Source organism: Rana temporaria, chromosome 2 (assembly GCF_905171775.1).
Source record: "Rana temporaria chromosome 2, aRanTem1.1, whole genome shotgun sequence".
In the NCBI taxonomy this organism is placed as follows: Eukaryota; Metazoa; Chordata; class Amphibia; order Anura; family Ranidae; genus Rana; species Rana temporaria.
In genome coordinates, this window is record NC_053490.1 from 485,592,898 (window position 1) to 485,616,113 (window position 23,216).

At 43.3% G+C, this 23,216-nt stretch overlaps 1 protein-coding gene across 2 annotated transcripts in view; it reads right to left on the reverse strand.

Annotated features, from left to right (window-relative positions):
- The window catches only part of SAMSN1 (SAM domain, SH3 domain and nuclear localization signals 1), a 144,125-nt gene that overhangs the window by 49,395 nt on the left and 71,514 nt on the right, over positions 1–23,216 (reverse strand). For both annotated transcript variants that reach the window (XM_040338801.1, XM_040338800.1), the window contains one exon: positions 17,895–18,256. In XM_040338801.1, coding sequence (XP_040194735.1) covers positions 17,895–18,256 — 362 coding nt within the window. The remainder of the gene's footprint in view (positions 1–17,894; positions 18,257–23,216) is intronic.

Sequence of the window (23,216 nt, forward strand, 5' to 3'; positions counted from 1 at the left end):
GCGCTTTCATGGGTACAATCTGGGGGTGGTGCAGGTGATCAACAGGGTGTCGGCATCATCTCCGCCAGTTATCAGGTTGCTGCAACACCTGGTTCTTCGGTGCTTGCAGCTCAATGTGTTCATTCATGCGGTGCGCCTCCTGGGTGTTGACAATGTTATAGCTGATGCGTTATCTCGCTTCCAGTAGGACAGGTTCCGAGAGTTGGCGCCGGACGCGGAGCAGCTGGGGGTGCCTTGTCCCAAATGGTTGTGGGGGATAGAATTGACGTCATCGCTGGATGGATCAGGAGGTCAGTGAGTGTGGCGACATGGTCAGCCTACATCAAGGTATGGTGTGATTGGTTGGCGTTTGCCCGGGAGGCCGGGGAAGTTCCGGAAGGGGAGACGGTGCGGGTACTAGTGCTGTACTATATGGCGAAACAGATGAAGGAGGGAGTGTCTGCTTCTGTTATAAATAAAAAGTTGGCTGGGTTGGCATTTTGGTTTAAATTGCAGGGGCAGATTGATTTTACAAAAGATTTTTGGGTGCGACAGGCGGTAAAAGGGTATCGGCGGGCGGTAGTTCGCAGGGATACTGGGAGGCCAATCACATTCGAAATCATAGGGGGCATTGTGGCTCTGCTGGGTGGGGTGTGTTCATCGGATTATGAGGCTGCGTTGTTTAAAGTGGCCTTTTTGTTAGCATTTTTTGGGGCTTTCAGGATAGGGGAGTTGGTTAGTCCTTCAAAGAGGGTGCAGGGTGGAATTGGGAGTCAGGACGTGGTTTGTGGAGATGAGCTTTTGTCGTTGTTTTTCCGGAGATCAAAGATGGATTAGTCAGGGAGGGGTAGGTCGGTACAGGTGTTTGCGATCCCGGGTTCTCCTTTGTGTCCGGTAGGGGCCGTTGGGGGGTTTTTGGTCCTGCGCCCGCTGGTCACGGGATCCTTTTTGGTCCATCGGGATGATTCTCCTTTATCGCGTTTTCAATTTATTGCTGTTTTAAGAAAATGCTTGCGGGGATTGGGGTTGGACAAGAAAGAGTTTTCATCTCACTCTTTCCGGATAGGGGCGGCGACTGAGGCAGCCAGATGTGGTATGGATGTTGAGGCGGTAAAACGTATTGGGCGGTGGGAGTCCAGGAGGTTTCAGTTATACGTCAGGCCTCACCTGGTGGTGGGACTATGAGGCAGATAGTGGGAATGGTATGGGCTGCAGCTTATGTGTGTGGAGTTTCATTATTGGTGGTCATGGTATGCTGTTTGTCCTTTTCTATTACAGGTTCGGTGGCGGGACTGGTCTAGATAATGGGCCATTCCTATGTCTGCTGGGGGGCTCGGAGAGGTGATGTTAGGGCAGGCAGTTGGTTTTTTCAAGAAGTGAGGCTTGTATTGGGTGGCTGGGGATCCCTGGGATGTTGTGGGGTAGGATTGTCCCTGAAGTGCTGCGTTATGCGCAAAGGGATAGGCCGCCTGATGTTTTAGTTCTGCCCGTGGGCGGCAATGACCTGGGGGTTAGGTCTATTAATGACATTACGTGGGACATCAAGTGTGATGTTGAGCGGCTGATGCGGGACTTCCTTGATATGGTCATTGTTTGGTCGGACATGGTGGCGCGTACGACTTGGAGGATGGCCAGGTCGGTAGATGGGGTGAACAGGGCCAGAAAAAAGATTAACAGTGATGTGAGTAGGTTCATAGTTAGGAAAGGGGGATTGGCCATTAGACATCTGGAGTTGGAGCGGGAGACTTGAAGGTACCCGAGGACTGATGGTGTATACCTGAATGAGGTGGGTATAGACTTGTTGTGGGTTTTGGGGTTGCAGGACGGAATTCAGAGGACGCTTCGGGAGTGGAGGGGCTCCCAAGGGTAAGGTTGATCCCCTTGGGCGCTGTGGCGGGTGTTGGTCTTTGCAGGGGAAGGAAGATATGGCAGAAGGAAGAGTATTTGGGAACTAGCGTTGGTATGGGTCCTGATGGTGGTTTCCAGCTAACGGAGGTTAGCTGGAAAGTGGTAATGGGGCACTGTGGTCAGTGGCTGTCTCTGAGCCAGCTTGTCGGCTGGAGGCCTATCAATACACTGGGAAGGTACCGCAGTGCAATATGTTTTCCCACATGGGTATGAGTTCCTGCAAAGACCAATGCTAAGTTGATTTATAGGTTAATTAACAGATGTTTGGGTTGTTTATGTAATATTATATATATATATATATATATATATATATTTATATATATTTATATATATATATATATATATATATATATATATATATATATATATATTTGTTAAATAAATTGGGCTGCTACGGCCTTTTTACTCCATAAAATTGGTGTGGTCTCAATTACTAAGGGTTGGGGGGTAAGTTAAAGGAGAGTAATGAGTTTCATCTGTTATACAACAGTCATGTTACACATTGTCGCAGTGAGGCACAATGTATACAACAGGCCGTGTTCACCAGTACAGCTACGTGACCCATTCAAGTCAATGGGCTGTGCCACAACTGTGAACCAAACACTTCTCCAAAGTAACTGCTGCTACAGAAGTTAAGGCGGACATGCTTTAAACTTCATTTACTTGCATGCTAAAAATATGCAAATACTTGTATTTTTGTAGCCTGGTCACAGTTTCACTTTAAGAATATTTTAGAAGCTTTAAAGCGGAAGTTTACTCTCTCAATCAGCATTGACTATTTTTAATCCTTATACTGCTAGTGTTAGTAGAAAGATAGGAAAGGACTTAGGGCCAGATTCAGGTACAAATGCGGCGGCGTAACGTATCGTCTTTACGTTACATCGCCACAAGTTTTTCTCGTAAGTGCTTGATTCACAAAGCACTTGAGTATAAACTTGCGACGGAATAACGTAAAGACGTCCGGCGAAAGCCCGCCTAATTCAAATGGGGCGTGTACCATTTAAATTAGGTGCGCTCCCGCGCCGAACGTTCTGCGCATGCTCCGTTAGTAAATTTCCCGACGTGCTTTGCGCGAAATTACGGCGCCCCGACGTGTTTGTGAATGGCGACGTGCGTAACGTACTTACGCCGAAAAAAAAAAATGTAAAATTCGACGCGGGAACGACGGCCATACTTTAACATGGCTGGTGTAAAGTTAAGCCATGAAAAAGATGGCTTAACTTTGCGACGGGAAAAAACGACGTAACACACGCGAGTAGCTTTGTGGATCGCCATAAAAGCTAATTTGCATGCCCGACGCTGGAAAACGACGCAAACTCCACCCAGCGGCGGCCGAAGTATTGCAGCCTAAGATCCGAAGGCGCACGAAGCCGTAAGCCTGTCGGATCTTAGCCAAATGCCGTTGTATCTTGTTTGTGAATCACAAATTAAGATACGACACGGCAAATTTGAAAATACGCCGGAGTATCAGTAGATACTCCGGCATATTTATTCTGTGAATCTGGCCCATTATGTTTACTTGTTTGCATACATCCCAGGAGTCTTCAGTAGGGTAGGAGGGGTTTTCTCAGCTAAACACATCCTCTTGTCTGCATGCCTTAGCTAAGGATAGATGCATTACAGAAAGTAAATGTTACATGAATCATTTGCCCTTACTCAAGATGGCAGACATGCTAGGGGGTATTTTTCAGTCATCTCTCAGCAAAATAGAACATGGGGGCATGGATGGATGGGTGAGTTTGTTTTGAACATTTAAAATGTATTACAGTAAATAGCATTTTGGGTTTGTGGTGCTCAGATGCCTTGTAGTTCTGCATTAAAGTGGTAGTAAACCTCAGGCATGGTTTTCTTGTTAAAGCGGGAATTCACCCAAAAACATTTTTTTTTAACATTACATTTAGCATACTAAGCATAGTAAGGGCATTTACTTTTGGCAGGTCTTTTTTTTTTTTTCTCCGTACATACCTTTATATTCTGATATTCGGAAATAGCCGAGCACTATACGGCGCCTGCACCCGCCGTGTAGAGCTGACTGCGCAGGCGCCGTATAGTACCGACTCGCAGCTCGGCTATTTCCGGAAATCTGGTGACGCGCGTTGTGCGACAGGAGACCTGTTTCACAAGCCGTCAATCATCGAACCGAAGGATAGGAACGCCCAGTCCCGCAGTCATCGGAACCCTGGGGCAGGGACAGGGATAGGAACGCCCAGTCCCGGAGTCATCAGAACTGCTCTGTCCCTCCAGCTCTCATTGGAGTGCCAATCTGGAGAAGGTGCGCTAAGAGTCTAAGCCTGCTGCCAATCAGACATTTGAGTGGATCCCAACAATATGGTTGGGATCTTTCCAGCGCCTGGAGTGGCCGGCAGCCAACCAAGCGATTCTGGGTCAAAGTAGAGCAAAAGTAAGTGCACTCCTTTAACCCACAAGACAAGTACGGCCAAAAAAGCGTTCGCCATACACGTCTTTTAAATTGTTTGAACGGCAATAAGAAATGTTCTGGCCCTTATCCAAATGTTTTCTCTAGATGTGCTGAGAAGCATACGGAACTCATGACTTTTCTTTTTCTCACACAATGTAAAGAAAACAAATAACTCTTCTGAAATGCAGAATGTACCAGGAGAAGATTAGATTTCTAATATAAAATCCTTGCCGGTAATATTTTCATCACAGTGAACAAAGGGAAGGTGCACCTCTTTCATCTCATGATGTTCTTTGTTCATGCATGAGAAATGTCCCCTCTGTAGACGCTGCTCCTCTCCAGCTAAAGCTGTGTTTTTTTCTCTCTCAGTCTCTCTGAATCTCTTAGGTCTTTCTTACATAGGCAGATCTTGCATCACGCTCCTCAGGAGACGAGTGATTGGTCTGCCCTTCTTGCTGTTGTTGTCACATCACGAAGCTCGCCACAATTTTTTTTTTTAGTTCAAGTGACATTTAAGTGTGCCATATGCTCAGTGTAAGGATTCTTCTCTTTTTTGTGGGATCGAGACAACAGTCTCTAATAGATCATTGTTGGAACATTTCTGTGACTACCAACACTTTTACACTTTTATAAGAGAACATGTTCTGTTTCTTTAAGCTCAGCACAAGATGTTAAGCAACAAGTTTCTTGGTGACAAAAACACATGTGAATTTCACACTAAGCACCCACGCCACTTACGGTACCCCACCATCTAATATCTAACACTCATACAAACAACCTAGCGTCCATACACATTGCTGCATTGCGGTAATGCACAACAATGCACATACTGCTATGCATTGCGGTGCCTTGAATTTTGAATGGCACCCCAACACTTCATGCAACATAACAACATAACATATGGTAACACTATCATTCCTTGTTATGCACTGTGTTGAAAAAAAAAAGTCCAGGTCTGATTTTTACTGCATTGTGGTATTAGAAGCCTTAACGCGATGCACGTTAACAAGCAACATAATGTGCATTAACACACATTTCTTAACCTCCCTGGCGGTATGATTATTTCAGAAAAAAGGTGCTGAAAGCGGTACCATTATTTGCAAGGAAATTTGGCGTTTTATACTGTAGGCCTGTAATTCTTAGGAATAACTCACTTAAATCTGACCGAACCAGAGTCTAATAGGCATCCCGGGTATGACATTTTTTTTAAAAACAAAATTATAAATTATAATATAATAAATAATTATAAATAATTATAACAAATAATAATATAATTCTAATAAAAATTATTCAATAATGGTATCAACTCAAAATCAATTAAATTTGCTCAGTTGCAGAATTGTTGCTGTCATTTTTTTTTTAATGACGAATTTCCCCACAAATCGCTATCGCTCAATTCTACAAGTGATTATAATTTATTATCGCTGTTTTCTAGCTAAAACCATTTTTGACATAAAGGGACACTTTTGGTTGCTATGGACAATATACAGTTTGCAGGGAGAAGGAACAGTTTTTATTATATAAAAGAACATGCAGGGCACTGGGCAGACCACTAGGGACAAAGGGGGTGCATATTTTTTACATACAGTACTATAAGATTACAGTATACTGTATGTATAGTGTTTGTTTACCTTTTTGAATTTGGCGCCGATCTCCGCCCCCGTGCGTCGTAACGTCGCAGGGAAAGGAGATCGGCGGCACAGGAGGACACTGTGTGAATCGAGCGAGGTCCCGCTCGCTCACACAGCGCGGTGGCATCGCTGGATCCAGGAACAAGGTAAGCCAGCGCGCGCTGCAGGCTCTGCATAGCTACCCCGAGCGTGACTCGGGGTTACCGATTTTAGTACAAAAAATCCACCCGAGTCACGCTCGGGAATACCGCCAGGAGGGTTAATACACTGTAGTGCAGCGAGTCCTGAATCTAAACATACTCCCTTAACCCCTTCCAGCCATCGCCTCCCGGCCCTTTAAGAAGTTCTCAATGCTGAGAGGCGGATGCAAGCATTCCAATCATGCGAACGCTGTGATTGGCAGTCATAGTGGTCACATGATTGGAAAGTTCACGATCGCTAGTATGCATTGGGAGCTTTCCTGCACCCACTGGTTACTGTGCTGGGAACATGCTCTCAGCACAGTAATGTGTTTACATAGGGACACATATATGCGGCCTCTTGGCAATAAAGCCCACCGGCCGGGAGGCCGCATATGCATATGGCCGGCAGGAAGTTCTTAAAGCGGACCGTCAGTCATTTTTTCAACCTTCTATCTATTAAATCCCCTTCTCCCTGTTTTTTTAACTTTGGATAGTAAAACATTTTTTTTCTGCCAATCAATACCTTATACAGCTCACTTTCTGTTTCTTGTCTGGTCATTAGTCTAGGCTTATAACATCATGCACAGCTCTCTCTCTCTCACTCTCATGAGAGTTTGTCAGGAAGGGAGGGGGTGAGTCATAAGAGGGCCTATGAGATCTGCAGAGCTGGAGGTGTGTCTCTGTTTGTGTCTGTGTAAATCTAGGAAGTGAACAAGCAGCAGCTTCAGCTGCCCACAGGACCGCCTCCTGCACATATACATCGGCAGAATGGCACGGCTGGGCACGTACCTGTACAATGCCTTTAAGAGCCCAGCCGTGGGTCACGTGCGCAACCTGTTCCGAAGCTCCGTGACCGCATCCGTGGGACCCGCGGACCTGATCGCCACCGGTGTCCCGTGATCAGTCACAGGAGCTGAAGAACGGGGAGAGGTGTGTGTAAGACCCCTTCCCTGTTCTTCTCTGTGGCAGTGACACTGATCGTCTGTTCCCTGATATAGGGAACAACAATCAGTGATGTCACGCCTACAGCCACACCCCCCTACAGTAAGAATCACTCCCTTAGGGCACACTTAACCCCTTAGCACCACCTAGTGGTTAACCCCTTCACTGCCATTGTCATTTTCACAGTAATCAGTGCATTTTTATAGCAGTTTTCGCTGTGAAAATGACACTGGTCCCAAAAATATATCAAAAGTGTCCGATGTGTCCGCCATAATGTCGCAGTCACGAAAAAAAATCGCTGATCGTCGCCATTACTAGTAAAAAAAAAATATTAATAAAAATGCCATAAAACTATCCCCTATTTTGTAAACGCTATAACTTTTGCGCAAACCAATCAATAAACGCTTATTGCGATTGCGATTTTTTTTACTAAAAATAAGTTGAATACGTATCGACCTAAACTGAGGAATTTTTTTTTTTTATATATATATATTTTGGGGATATTTATTATAGCAAAAAGTAAAAAATATTGTTTTTTTTTCAAAATTGTCGCTCTATTTTTGTTTATAGCGCAAACAATTCAAAACGCAGAGGTGATCAAATACCACCAAAAGAAAGCTTTATTTGTGGAAAAAAAAAGGACGCCAATTTTGTTTGGGAGCCACGTCGCACGACCGCGCAATTGTTAGTTAGAGTGACTCAGTGCGGAATCGCAAAAAGGAGCAAGGTCCTAAACCTGCATAATGGTCCGGGTCTTAAGTGGTTAAAGCCTGCGTTAACCATTAGGAATATGTTACATGTTACAGGCGTATTTAGAGTGTAACATGTTCTTAAGCACCCACCCGCCTCTCAGCTCCAGAGACCTCCCTGTGACAGCATGTGGGGTTTCCTCTCCCCCTGCAGCTGCTCTCACATTTATAATCAGCACAATCAGAAATCTATTAATGAATAAACTACCACTATAAAGTCCACTGTTTAGTAACACTTTAAATAAATACATTTAAAAAAGTTCTCCTTTAAATAAAAAAAAAAAAAAAAGAGTTCAGATTCGGTCAGATGTTTCATTTCTCATAACTTAATAAAATGAAACTTCTTCAACTAAAACCAGAAACATTTTAGCTAGTGCTAATCCAGTAAGAGGAAAAAATAGCAGAACTCCGGGGAGAATTCGTACATTTTCTTTCTACATCAGCAGTTCATCCAAAATAGAGAAATTCCCAACCCACACGTGTCTGAAATCACTCATCCCGTTGCAAAGGGCCGCATCAATCTATCCAATGGAGCCTGAAGCAGGTAGCGGGAAATTTCCATATTCTTTATAAATAACAAACACTCCTATAATAAATGAATGTTTTACGCTGTGTTCCTTTCTGAAATATTATGACACAAATTAGCAGCGAAGCAGAAACCATTACTGGATACAGTTATCAAGTTAACTTCTCGTGATCGCCCTGCGAATGATTTAAAGCATAAGGCCTCCTTTCTGACAATTTTAATATAGCGAGCCATGGAAGTGAAATAATCAAGTTTGTAAATAATGTTTTATACTGCTTTTGCTTTTTCTGGTAACAACCTTTAAAATATGAATTATACCTGGCTTGAAAAGTTCAGTTTGTGCCCATTGCCTCCTGGGTTTGTCTACAGCAGCCTACAGCTATCAATAGCTACAGGGAATTCACATAAATACTACATTCCATTGTGGCAACAAATATTATTTACATTGTGTTATTTTTAGGTGTAACTGGAGAATTGTTTATTTTCTGTTGGCCTTGCATCTGTAGAATTTCATCAGAAAATGATTTTGTTAAGAACGTTTGTTCAAAGAGCTAAAGGGGATTCAATTGGTTTTGACCAAAAGGCGCAAAAAATTGAAGGGTGAAAAAATGTTGTTGATAGAAAATGGAAGAAGCATGCCAGAGCCAATAGTAAGGTAAGTACTACACCAGATCCCTGCATCCCCCAGACTAAACAAGCATTTAAAGTGGTTGTAAACTCTAAAAGAAAAAAAATAAACCTGCAAGACAAAGGCATAATGAGCTAGTATGCATCGCGTACTTGCCTTAGAAATACTTGCTGTGACCGGCGACATGTCCCTGGAGTTATTTCCAGGTTCGCAGACTCCTGCGCTGTGATTGGATGGAGCTGCGATGACGTCACTCCTGTGCATGCGTGAGCCGCCGGTCACGGAACGGCTACTGATGAAACGGCACGTGCGATCTTTAGTGACATCATCGGCACATGCGGATACAGTGAATATCTCCTAAACTTAGTTTAAAAGATATTCACGGTACCTACAGATAAGCCTTTATTATTTTTTTTTTTTTTTTCCGCCTCAGAGAACTATCAGGATACTTAATCAATTTGCGTTCAATTCGCAGTCTCCTTAGTTCGCATCATGGTTGGAAATTTTTTTTTTTTTTTGTTATTGCAAAAGTGCTTTTTAAATATATGTCAATAAATATACAAAAGAAGAGAAAGGAAAAAATACTTAAATACCTAAATAGATACATTAGTTTCCCCTAGCCGAACAAACCCTCATCCCACCCTCAAACCACCCCCAACCCTTATCCCCACCCTCCCACCCTCCCCTATCTCCGGAATTCTGTCTCCTATTGAATCACTCTTTGCCCGTTGACCTTCCTACACTATATCATCCTATCTATATACCTTGGTGCAAGTTTAAAATTAGCCCAATCCTGCCATTTTCGTTTAAATCCGCCTTCTCCTTCCTCTCCCATGTTCCTGAGCTGTTCAGCATAATATATATCATTAATTCTGCAAAACCAGCTCTTCTCTGTCGGGCTCATAGGGTCCTTCCATTGTTTAGGGATCAGACTCTTTGCTGCATCTAGTACGTGGGGAAGTAAGGTTCTCATGTACTGTTTAGTTGACATTTCTGTCCCATGAAACAAACAGACCCATGGATCAGGAGGTATTTTAATTCCGGTTATCTCCTCAATTACTAATAATACGTTATTCCAGTATGTTTTAATTTTTGGGCAGGTCCACCATATATGTGACATAGTGCCCACTTCAAGACAGCCCCTCCAACAATATTTGGAGGTGTCGTCTTGATAACGGTGTGCTATGGCCGGGGTTATATACCAACGTGCTAAACACTTAAAGTTCATTTCGATCAATGCACAATTAAATGAAGTCGTATGCGTCTTTTTTAATATTTTCCTGACCTCTGTCTCGGTTTTACCCGTTCCCAATTCCTCTTCCCATTTATTAATATAAGGAGGGAAACCGGGATCTTTCAATCCCATCAATATTTTATAAATTGAGGAGATCGCGCCCCTTCCATTTGGTGCTAAACACAAACGCTCCAAAGGGAGCAAGTATCTATCTGACCTCAGGGGGGAGGGGAAGGAATCTACAAAATGCGTCAGCTGCAAGTATCGCCACCTGTTCAACTCAAACAATTCTTTTTTTTTACTTAGTTCCTGGTAGGTAAGAATTTTGCCGTCTTTTAATATGTCTTTTAATTGTGCATCTGGTTTTTTAATCCAGTTACCAAACAGGTCCATTTTCCCTGGTACAAAAAAAATTGTGTCAAATAAAGGGATTAGTGGGGAGTTATAGCCCCATCTATGCTTTTTATGTGCCCTATCCCATATAGACATGGATGTCAGTGTGATTTTGTGCATGTGCGGATTTATTTGTCTAAAATGTGGCGGTATCCAAATCTCTTTTCCTAACAGTGACTTATTTGAACAACTTTCTAATCTCACCCACCTTTTCTCTTTGTTATCTCTGACCCAATCAACCACCCGTGCCATGTGAATGGCCATATAATATGTGTAAATATCAGGTACCCCCAAACCACCATGTTCCTTATCTCTAATTAACACCTCCATACTTATGCGCATTTTTTTGTTCCGCCATATAAACCTATTTAATAACTGTTTTAGTATTTTAAAGTAAGCACCCGGTAGTGCGATTGGTAACATTTGAATTATATATAATATCTTAGGGAGAGTAAACATTTTAAAACAATTTACTCTCCCTAGTAGGGATCTTTGTCTCGATGCAATTCTCTTTAAATCTTTTTTAATATCATTTAATAATGGTATATAATTCTGTAGGTAGATTAGGTCAGGGGATGATGTAATATTAACTCCCAAATATTTTATCTCGGTATCTTTCCAAATAAATGGAAACTCTTGCTTATATCTCCGTACGTCCTGTGCATTCACGCTAATATTGAGGATTTCTGATTTTAGGGGATTGATTTTAAAATTAGATACATCTCCATACAATTTAAGGGTTTTTAATAGATTCGGGAGGGTTATAGTTGGATTCGTTATAAATAATAAGATATCGTCGGCGAACGCTGCTGATAAGCCTTTATTATATGCTTACCTGTAGTTAAAAGTGGTGTAACAGCCACTTTAACCCTTGCAGTGAAAGGGGTAGATGTTATCAAATTACTGGAGTTCAGCTTTAAAGTGGATGTAAACCCAATTTTTTTATTTTTTATGTCACAATGTACAGTATAAGATTTCCTATCATCTGTGCCCAGTCTTGCCACACAGAGTTAACCCAGCTCTGAGCAATCCTCTTTTATTGTTCAGTGAAATACAACAGACTTCCAGATAAAAACCAAAGTCCTTGCTTCTGAAAAAAAGTGCACAATTCACATCCCCTCCCCTGTGTTTTGATTAAATGTTTTCAAAATATGGGGTGAGTCACAGTTCCGTGCCATGAGAAAATGCAACAGCCATTAGAATATACATAGAGCTGGAGGGAAGAGGGGAGGGGGATGTGAATTGAGCACTTTTTACAGAAGCTGTGTATGTCTGCAAGCAGTGCACGAGATATGTAAATAACCTGTCACTCAAGCAAGGACTTTGGTTTTTATCTGGAAGTCTGTTTTATTTCCCTGAGCAATAAAAAGAGGATTGCTAAGAGCTGGATTAACTCTGTATGGCAAGACTGGGCACAGATGATAGGAAATCTTATTCTCTACATTGTGACATCAAATTTTTTATTTTTTTGGGGGTTTACATCCACTTTAAATCAACCCTGACTCCATTCTCAGCAAGTGATGAATGCATACCTCCCAACTTTCTGAGATGGGAATGAGGGACACCTATTACCAAACGTATGTAGGCATAGGACACACCCACTGCCACGCCTCCCTTAAAGGAGAATTGTACAAAAAAATGATTGGCTAAACCCACAAGTGCTTTGTTACCACTACTACCACTACTATTCCTTTATATTGGCTTTTGAAATGTACACATGCAGCAATTTAGATATTTTACAAAGTTTAGCACTGTAAAACACTTTTTGAAAGAGGAATAGTGCTTATTCTATAGAACTATATAGATCAGACCAAAATGAGGGACAAATGAGGAGAAAAGGGGGACAGAGAGACTTTGTTCCAAATCAGGGACAGTTGGAAGCTATGCAAATGGCCGAAATGAGCTGGTCGTGTACATTGTATAGAGCAGGGTTTCTCAGCCAGGGATCCATGGAACTTTAGGGTTCCTCCAGAGAATTGCTAGGGGTTCTTTGAGCAATCAGCAATTTCTGCCTGTCAGATAAGTTCCCACTGACACCATTGGTCTTTTTAGATATCTGTAAAGGAGTAATTCTTTCCAATGACCAGAAGTGTAAGGAGTATTCTTCCCACTGATCATCACAATAATGTATCATAAGTTGTAGATATTGTCATTTTTAGAAGGGTTTTCAAGGGGTTCTTTGTGTTGAAAAGGTATCTGTTTCCTTTAAAATGGACAGAGGTCCAGACTGAGGGAGATGCCAAGGGAGTTCTTGTTGCTGTTCTTCTGATTCGGTTCCAGACAGTCCGCTCTGGCCAGACACATTCCCTGCCACAATCAGAGTTTGGATGCCCAGTGATGTGCTGAAGTCGGAGTTTCCGGACTCTACCAAAGATATACTCTTTCATATGCAGGTATGCTGTGGCAGCCACAAGCCTGAGTTAAGGACTCAGAATGTTAGGGAAATTACTGCACCTTATTTCGGACTGTTGCCTGTATATGTCATCATGTTAATTTATTCAAGTAAAGCATTTGAAACCTTGCCTCTGTCTGGTCTGAAGTTACTCAAGAGTTAATACAGTGTGAAGATACAAGTGGTTACTAAGGCCTTGTACACACGGTCGGACCAAACCGATGTGACTGGTCCGTCGGACCGTTTTCATCGGTTCACCTCTGAAGTGGCCGTATGGTCTGATATGTGTATACACCGTCAGTCCAAAATCCGATCGGGTCAGAACGCGGTGACGTCAAACACACAACGTGCTTAATAAAACAAAGTTCAATGCTTCCAAGCATGCGTCGACTTGATTCTGAGCATGCGCAGGTTTTGAACGGATGCTTTTCTGTACTAACCATCGGTTTGGTCCGATGGGGCAGCGGTCCATCGGTTCGGTTTTGAAGCATGTTTTAAAAATTTGGACCGAAGGAAAACAGACCGATGGCCTATACACACGGTCAGTTTGGTCCGATGAAACTGAACTTCGGTTCATTCTCATCGGTTTGGTCCGACCGTGTGTACGGGGCCTAAGGGTAACACAAGTTTCTCTAGCAGCCTGTCGCTAAGCGTGTACATGTGGCAGGTCAGATAGCCTATTGCAGTGAGGCAGATGTTGTCTGCACTCCTTCAGAAGTGATCCGTCTCCCACAGCAGTGGAAGCAGATCTGCACTGCCGGGTCCCTCATCCTGTACACAGATATGAAAGAGTTAGATGAAAAGCATGCATGGAGTCCACAATAGGTGCACGGTTGCACCCCATAACATTACTGGAAGGGAGGTAGTGGTGATACACTGGCCAGGTGGAGAGTACAAGGCCTCTGCTTGTCCCTCCTAATTGCACAAGTAACCATAATAGTATAAAGTACGTTGAGGGAGTTTAATGAAGTCAATCTGTCTGTTCAAAGTAAAAAGTAAAGGTACCCTGTGTGTAAGGCAGTGACCCTAACCAAGGTGCCTAGCATAGTCCAGAAGAACCCACCCCTGAATAGGCCTCTCATGTGACCCTTGCTTAGTGACTAACGAGGAGGGAAACATGGAGGACGCGTTGACCACCTTATCACCCTTCCCCTCCCCTACAAGTGTATTCTGTCAGCGGAAGAGTTCCCACTGTCATAACACAATACCACAGCTGGGAGGATTCCTGCATCCATCTCGTTTGTGTGGATGCAGAAATCTGTTTGTTATGCCCGCTGGTTAAATGAAATAAAAATTAACTGTGCGTAACCAACTATATTTTTTAAAGAAAAAAAAATGGACAGATTGGCTGCAAGTGCTGATTGAATGCTGTTATTCCAACATGATTGTTGGTCAGAAGCTGGTCGTTAGTTCGGATTCAGGTACACACAGACCTAAAAAGTAATCTGGTTCCTGCTGAGCTGGCCGATTTTTGGCCTGTGTGTATGGAGATTTACTATCCCAGCATTCTGCATGAATTCATTTCATCTACTAGTAGTGACAGGTTCACATTAAAAGCATGCACCATCTCTGAACCTAGCCAGAAATTATGTTTCAGCTAAATTGTTGCTTCTACTTTTCCATTACAGTGCGCAAATATTTTTAACCGCATTGTCATTATAAATGACTTTATACCTACAGGTATGTCACATCATTCTAGTCTATGGCATCATTTAACTAGTTATAGGAACAGCTGACTACATGGAAAACATTTGTAGAGTTTTGGTGTTTCTAAGCAGCTGTACATTTCCTTTCACAGAATTCTTATCGTTTCTTCTCAGGAAATAGAATTATCATGCGCAGCAATATCTCACTAGGTTACAGTCATTTCTGTCTGTAAAGAAGCTGAATATTCATGTTTTCCTGCACCGACGACTGATCAAGATGTGTGAGATTACCTAAGATAGCCAGAACCCAGCCACACCAATACTAATATTGTTCAAACTTTAGAACCTGTAAAAAAAATTTAAGTCAAATATTTGTGCTTTCATAGTACTGTACTTCCTAACTCTGAATCTTTTAACCATTTGCTTTTATCCCCACTTTTAGATGAAGAAGACAGTATAATATAATAGTATAATATACATATATATATATATATATATATATATATATATATATATATATATATAATATAGCACCCACTACCTTAGGTAGGTAGGTGCTAGATGTAGGTTTTGTGTAAGTTGCCGGTGCAGGTAAAATTAATCAGGCCTATGCTGGATGCTAGGCCTGTTTGTTTTGATCTGGGGCCAGGGGAGTAGTTTAGTGTAGCAGTACGTGACTGACATATACTTCAGCTCTTGGGCGCCTCCACTGTTTCCAGGGAGAATGTTCTGGAAAAGGGGCAGGGCAAAGAGCTGGAGTGACATGGGGTGCATGTAAAGAGCTCTGACCAATCCCCAACTAGGATTGGCAGGGGACAGGCCTCCTACATATACCCATGGTCAGCCTGCTGGGGGAGGAGTTGTCAACTGGGTGAACTGGATGATGGAGTGTCAGACTGTCGTGCCTGAGGAAACCCCTTTCTGGGGGGGGGGGTGTACCTCAGGCGGGGAGCTCGGGAGCTGGGGGAGGGAGCCTCTCCTTACATGGTCATAGAGAGGTGTCCTGGACCAGGAGCTGTAGGAGACAGTTGGTCCGCACGTCCAGAGTAAAGTCATTCAGGTAGAGAAAGGGAAACTGCCGCTCTAGGTGAGTGCACTCATCAATCAGTGTCCTCTAAGAAGTGTGGGTGCAGGCAATGCACAAAGCGAAGACCGGAAGAAAAGACTGGACAGCCGCACTTCCACGAAATTCTTAAAAAGTTGCTTTTAATTGTAAAAAATGGAAACAGCACTACAAGTCACAGCAGACAGTGGGGTGGATATCTGATGCGTTTCGCACTGGGGTATCAGCGCTTAGTCATAGCTATGACTAAGCGCTGATACCCCAGTGCGAAACGCGTCAGGTAACCACCCCACTGTCTGCTGTGACTTGTAGTGCTGTTTCCAAAGTCATTCAGGAAGGATCCAGGGCATGTGTCGGTGAGTGGAAAGCACATTGGAGAGATCTGAAAGAGACATGCCAGGGGAGCTGGATGTAGAGCCAGAGGGAGAGACTGTGGGAGTTTGTGTCAAGTCGCTGCAGCCAGGAGGGCGGGCAGGATTTGCAAGTCGGACTTGCTGGGATCAGTCGTCTATTTTCATTTATTCTTGTCAAGTAAATTGGTTGCTACCGCAAAGGGTTACTGCAGGCCCCGGCCTACAAAGGGCCATCAAGTAAATACACTGGGACTTATTCAGAGTGAGACTTAGTCATGTTCTGATGGTGTGACATGATTACTAAAATTGGACAGTGAAGTAGTGTACTGGAGGAAGTGTGCTGAGGAAGACGCGTTCTGAGGTAAAAGTCTGTCATGTTTAGCGTCTGTCATCTTGTTCTGCTGAGAAGTGTGATGCAGTTACTTTATTCTACAAAGTACTAATTTATCCTATGGTAATCCCATGTCCCTTTTCCCCAACCAAGTTCAATCCCCTAATAAATACAACAAAAACAAGCAAGAGACTGTTCACTGACTAAGTCAGTCTAATGGATGTCTGGCAGCAGGGTGAAATGTGTGGATGCTGTAACACGTAGCAACCCCGCGGGGCGGTCGCTGAATCTATAATAGTGACTGGCTATGTAACAATGTCAGAGGTAGATATTTACAAATTACTATCTTTTTTTTTGTGTACAAACTTCTATGAACTTGTACAAAAGTCAGCAATAGTGCCAGAATGAGTGCGTTAACAGAGTGAAGAATGAAAAATACAACCTAAATGATGAAACCATTAAACACACAGATCCAAAATCTGAAGCCCTATACATGAATCTAACGTACTGGAGAACATCTAAGGCCGCACACACGGTCGTTCCAAACCGATGAGAATGATCCGACGGACCGTTTCCATCGGTTCACCGCTGAAGTGGCCTGGCGGTCTGATATGCGTACACACCATCAGTTCAAAATCCGATCGGGTCAGAACGCGGTGACGTAAAACACACAACGTGCTGAAAAAATTGAAGTTCAATGCTTCCAAGCATGCGTCGACTTGATTCTGAGCATGCGCGGGTTTTGAACCGATGTTTTTGTGTACTAACCATCGGTTTGGACCGATCGGTCAGCGGTCCATCGGTACGATTTTAAAGCAAGTTTTAAAATTTTGGTCCGAAGGACAACAGACGGATGGGCCATACACACGGTCGATTTGGACCGATGAAACTGAACTTCGGTCCATTCTCATCGGTTTGGAACGACCTTGTGTACGCGGCCTCAAACATAATATACATGCCAACCTACAAGGTGTCAGTAATATATAATGTGATCTTATGCCTGTCTAGAAGCACAACATGATAGATAATAGATTGATAAAAGAGGAAGTGGGGGGTGGGCCTATGTCTTGCTTGGTAAGTCTTTGGAGAGCGGCTCCATAGACACACATGTCGGGAGCATGCATACTATGCTCTCCCTATAACAAGTGGCTGGCTATGGTAGTCCCAAAAAGAAGAGGAGGAGCCAAGATCACCACCAGGGACCCCAGAAGAGGAGGATGGGGCCACTCTGTGCAATACCACTGCAAAGAGCAGGTAAGTATAACATGTTTGTTATTTTAATAATAATAACAAAAAAAACTTTAGTAACACTTTAATGTTCTCAAACCAAGAGGCATTTTATGTATGGATTTAAAAAGTTGTATTGTTATCATAAAGGTTAAAAATCCAGTCTCTATATTAAACATACAATCAATGGTGCAGACTTCTGTAGAAAGTATAGGAATGTAAAAATCTGTCTTTCCTGAAATACATAAGATAAAGAAAAGAATACATTTCTAACAAGTCAAAAAAGCTTACCCAAGCATACGGGAGGGCCATGTCGGTGAAGGAAGGTGGGAGTTGGGAGTAATGGTTGCAGCATGCACAGTGTTCCCATCCTTCCATCTGTGATGCTGAGAATGGGTCAAAGCTGTTAGGAAAGGTTTTCCAGTTTGTCATGAACTGGGTGGGGTTATCCTGACATGTGACCATGCCTCGTGAAATGTTCCGCTTTAGGTTTCCAGATCTGTCCAAGGAAGCACAATTCACCTCCACAGAACGTTCTGCTTCTTGTCTTTTCCTGGCAATGTCCTTGGTGGTCTTTTTCTCCTGAGATTTACCCAATTTCATACACGTCACTAATGTTTCTTCTTCTTCCTCTTCAATGTCTTGGGTGGGAGCTTAAAATAAAATGTTGTATTGATCAGTACTTTTTTTATCTACAATCATAACAGTAGCTGATTTTGCTGTTTCCCTTGGTCTTTAACCACTACAGATCTGCGCTATAGACAAAATACGTCTGAAATGCCGAGTGGACGTCTTTAGACGTCCTCTTGTTGACATTACCCGCGCGCGCCCCTGGGGGGCGCGCAGCGGGTAAACACTGTCCCGGCGCATCGTTGGGAAGCCAGTGCATGTACCTGGCGGCCGCGATGTCCGCCGGGTACACGCGATCGGCGGTGACACAGCAGGTGACAGCAGGGATGTGGAGCTCTGTGTGTAAACACAGAGCTCCACGTGCTGTCAGAGGAGAGGAGACCAATCTGTGTCCCTTGTACATAGGGACACAGCATCGGTCACCTCCCCCAGTCACCCCCCTCCCCCCACACAGTTAGAACACACCCAGGGAATACATTTAACCCCTTCTTCACCCCCTAGTGTTAACCCCTTCACTGCCAGTCACATTTATACAGTAATTAGTGCATTTTTATAGCACTGATCGCTGTATAAATGTGAATGGTCCCAAAATTGTGTCAAAAGTGTCCGATATGTCCGCCGCAATATCGCAGGCCTGACAAAAAAAATCGCAGATTGCCGCCATTACTAGTAAAAAATTAAAAATAAAAAATAAATCATAAATCTATCCCCTATTTTGTAGGCGCTATAACTTTTGCGCAAACCAATCAATAAACGCTTATTGCGATTTTTTTTAACAAAAATATGTAGAAGAATACGTGACTGCCAAAACCGAGGGAAATTTTTTTTTTTTTTTTTTAAGTGGGATATTATTATAACAAAAAGTAAAAAATATTGTGTTTTTTAAAAAAAAATTCTGTCTTTTTCTGTTTATAGCGCAAAAAATAAAAATCGCAGAGATGATCAAATACCACCAAAAGAAAGCTCTATGTGTGGGTAAAAAATGATAAAAATATAATTTGGGTACAGTGTTGTATGACCGCGCAATTGTCATTCAAAATGCGTCAGCGCTGAAAGCTGAAAATTGGTCTGGACACGAAGGGGGTTTAAGTGCCCAGTAATGAAGTGGTTAATGAATGTGTGTGCTTTTTAAATATCTCACCCAAGTACTTCAAAATGCAATACAGTAGCGCTCTCCCCTTTAAATCAGAGCCCCAAAACCATAGGCCAGCTTGTACAAGGGCTGGTGCACTGGCCATATTAAATGCATAGTAGCACTATATGGAAGAGGTGATGCCTTGATGAAGACATGGGGTCCTTTGTCTTCATCATGGGTGTGCTCCTTCTGTGCAGAATTGCCCAGTAAAATGCACTAAATACACTCATTCAACTGGCCAGTGAGGCAACCCATCATAGTAATGTCCAACACTTATGGTCTGGCACAGGAAGGTATGAGGCAAACCCTGAAAAAGGAAAGGGATGGTCGGCACTCAGGATGACATCCAAAATAGTATTCCTTTAATAAATACATGTACAGAGCTGTAAAATACCCTACGCGTTTCGGACGTTAGTCCTTAGTCGTGTATTTAATAAAGGAATACTATTTTGGATGTCACCCTGAGTGTCGACCATCCCTTTCCTTATTCTGGTATGTTGGAGGTGTCAGCAGCCTCAAGATCTGAGCACCGGGCGGAGCTTTTTTGTGGGAAGGTTGCAGCACATATACCCTTGTTTTCCTATGAGGCAAGCCATGTACCAGATGGCCTTTTGCCATGTTAGGGATGAAGTTAATCTTCTCTGAGCACAGACGTTGTGAGTAAGGCCCCGTACACACCATAGAATCCATCCGCTGAAAAATCCCAGCAGATGGGTTTCAGCGGATAGATCCTATGGTGTGTACACGCCAGCGGATCTGTTTCCGCGGATATTTCTCCCCTGGGATGGATTCCAGCAGATCGAATATTTGCTGACATGCCAAGCAAATCCATCTGCTGGAATCCATCCCAACGGATGGATCCGCTGGTCTGTATAGACTCACCGGATCCATCCGTCCGAAGGGATCCCCCGCATGCGTCGTAATGATTCGACGCATGCGTGGAATTCCTTATATGACAGCGTCGCGCATGTCGCCGCGTCATAATCGCGGTGACGGCGCAACACGTCATCGCCAGAGGATTTCGGCGCGGATTTCAATGCGATGGTGTGTACACTCCATCGCATAGAAATCCGCGGAAATCCTCGAGAGGATTTATCCGTGGAAACGGTCCGCTGGACCGTATTCGCGGATAAATTCTCTCATGTGTATGGGGCCTAAGACAGGACAGGAAGTAGTTACATACCTCCAAAACTAAACTCCATCTCTCTCAAAACAATGATAGAAAATTAATTTGGTTACATTGTTGCATGACCAAGTAATTGTCAGTCAAACTATCACAGCACTGAAAACTGAAAGACAAATTGACCTAGTAAAGAAGGGGTTTATATATATATACAAGCTAGTACTCAAGTGAATAATGAAAACCCTTACTAAATATACAAACGCTTTACACGACATGCTCGGTATATTCTGGTGTGGCCAGGTGAGGCTTCTGTTGCAGTGTTCAAGCTAATATCTTTATAGGAAGAGCTAAGAAATATCCAACTGATTATAGAGCAACAGAAGTATTAGAATGTCATTAAACTCAAAATTGCCCTAAGTGTCTATGGGCCGGATTCAGATACCTGAGCGTATCTGTCCGGCCGGCGTAACGTATCTGCAATACGTTACGCCGCTGTAACTTTGGGCGCTTAGTTCTGTATTCAGAAAGAACTTGCGCCCATATTTACGACGGTGTAACGTATGTGTTGCGGCGTAAGGCCGCGTAATTCAAATGGGGATGTTGGGGGCGTGTAGTATTTAAATTTGTGTTGACCCCGCATTTTTTTTTTTTTTTAACGGCGCATGCGCCATCCGTAAAATATCCCAGTGTGCATTGCTCTAAATGACGTCGCAAGGACTGAAAATAAAAGGGAAGGGGAATTGAAGGGAAATGGGAAAACACGAAACTGGGGGTGATCAGAGAGGGAAAAGAAAATAAGGGGTAAAGAAGGGGTAGAAAAGAAGGGAAAGTAAAGAGGGAGGGAAAAAAAAGGGAAAAGAAAAAGAAGAAGAAAAAGATAAAGGGGAAACGAAAAATAAGGAAAAAATAGAAGACAAGATACACGAGGAAAGCACTCACATTGGCCACATCCGTAATGGTAAGAATATAGAAGGGTACCCAATCAAAAGAGTGGGCAAAATCGGACTTTGAGGCTCGTGGAAGTATAAAAATATAATTTATTACACAAATTTACAAAATGTACACTAACAATGGTATAATGGAATGCAACTAGTTACAATCACAATACAACCATCCGGAACAAAAATAGATGAATAGTGAATGAATCCTATTGAAGTCGCCTACGCGTTTCACCGTGGGGCTTCTTCAGGACGAAACGAACAGGATCATTGCTACTATGTAGCTATAGTTTTCACAATCTGATACACAGCGGTGGATATATCCATCCAGGATAACTCCATAGATAGCCGGAGTATCTACCGATAATAGGAGATAGTATATAAATCACGTTTTAGAGATTGATCATCAGTGGTCCAGGCCAAATGTGTCTATGATGACATGAACGAATAGGCACTTCAATCCATAAACAAAGGAGGCGTATGAGGGGTAAAAGTACGGGTAACCGAATCCCTTAAAGGTCCACCAAGGGACTTAAAGCTGGGGCAAAGAACAGCTCATGGATGCAAACATAAGGTGTCCAACACTAGAGGGATGACATATCCTGTTTAACAGAAATCGTCTGGTAAAGCACCTTATGTACATGCAGCGTCCGTGTGTGCCCCAGGGTCACAGCCTGTGCTGAGTACCTAGGACGCAAGGACGTCATTGGTTTTTGACGTGAACGTAAATTACGTCCAGCCGTATTCGCGAACGTATTTTACTTACGCAAACGACGTGAAATTTTGATGCGGGAACGACGGCCATACTTAACATAGGATACGCCGCACATACCCCTCATATAGCAGGGGTAACTTTACGTCTGAAAAAGCCGAACGCAAACGACGTAAAATAAAAGTGCCGGGCGGTCGTTCGTTTCTGAATCGGCGTAAATCCTAATTTGCATATTCCTCGGGTAAAACATACGGAAGCGCCACCTAGCGGCCAGCGTAAATATGCAGCCTAAGATCCGACGGTGTTAGACAATTACACATGTCGGATCTTAGGCTGCATTCACACCTAGGCGTTTTTACGCCTGTAGCGCTACGCCGCTGCCGCCAGAGGGCTGAAAACAGATGTCCCTCTATGGAGATGGTTCACATCTCCACGCCGAACGCCGGACGCCTGTCGCCTGCTGCGTGAAAAAAGGTCCCGGACCTTTTTTTCAGGCGTCTTCGAGCGTTCGGCTAGGAGATGGGGGTCATCTTGGGGCACATCTAGGCGGACAATACCGGCGTTTTGTCGCCGCAAATCGCGGTACAAAACGCCGCTATTTTTACCACGATTTGCGGCGACAAAACGCCGCAATTTTGTCCGCCTAGATGTGAATGCAGCCTTAGGGATATCTATGCGTAACTGATTCTATGAATCAGTCGCATAGATGCGACCGAGCGCAATCAGAGATACGACGGCGTATCAGGAGATACGACGTCGTATCTCTTTCTGAATCTGGCCCTATGTGTTTAAAAGTGTTTTCTGGGCCTTGATGCATCTTGGCATTTTTAGTAAATACCTGGTTAATCCTGCCATTCCCCTAGACACCCTTATTGTCTGTGGTAATGCTATTACGGCCAATCCTCTGGCCATTCCCTTGCCATTTTCATTGTCTATGCTCTTCTGTATCCTAAGATAAAACCATTCACTTCCTCCTTTCTCCTCTGGAAGCTGCTCCAAGTTATCACTTTCATTATCTTGAAGGGTAGCTCCAGCTTCTCCCTCTCCCCTGCTCTCTGCCCTACGTGTCAGTTTG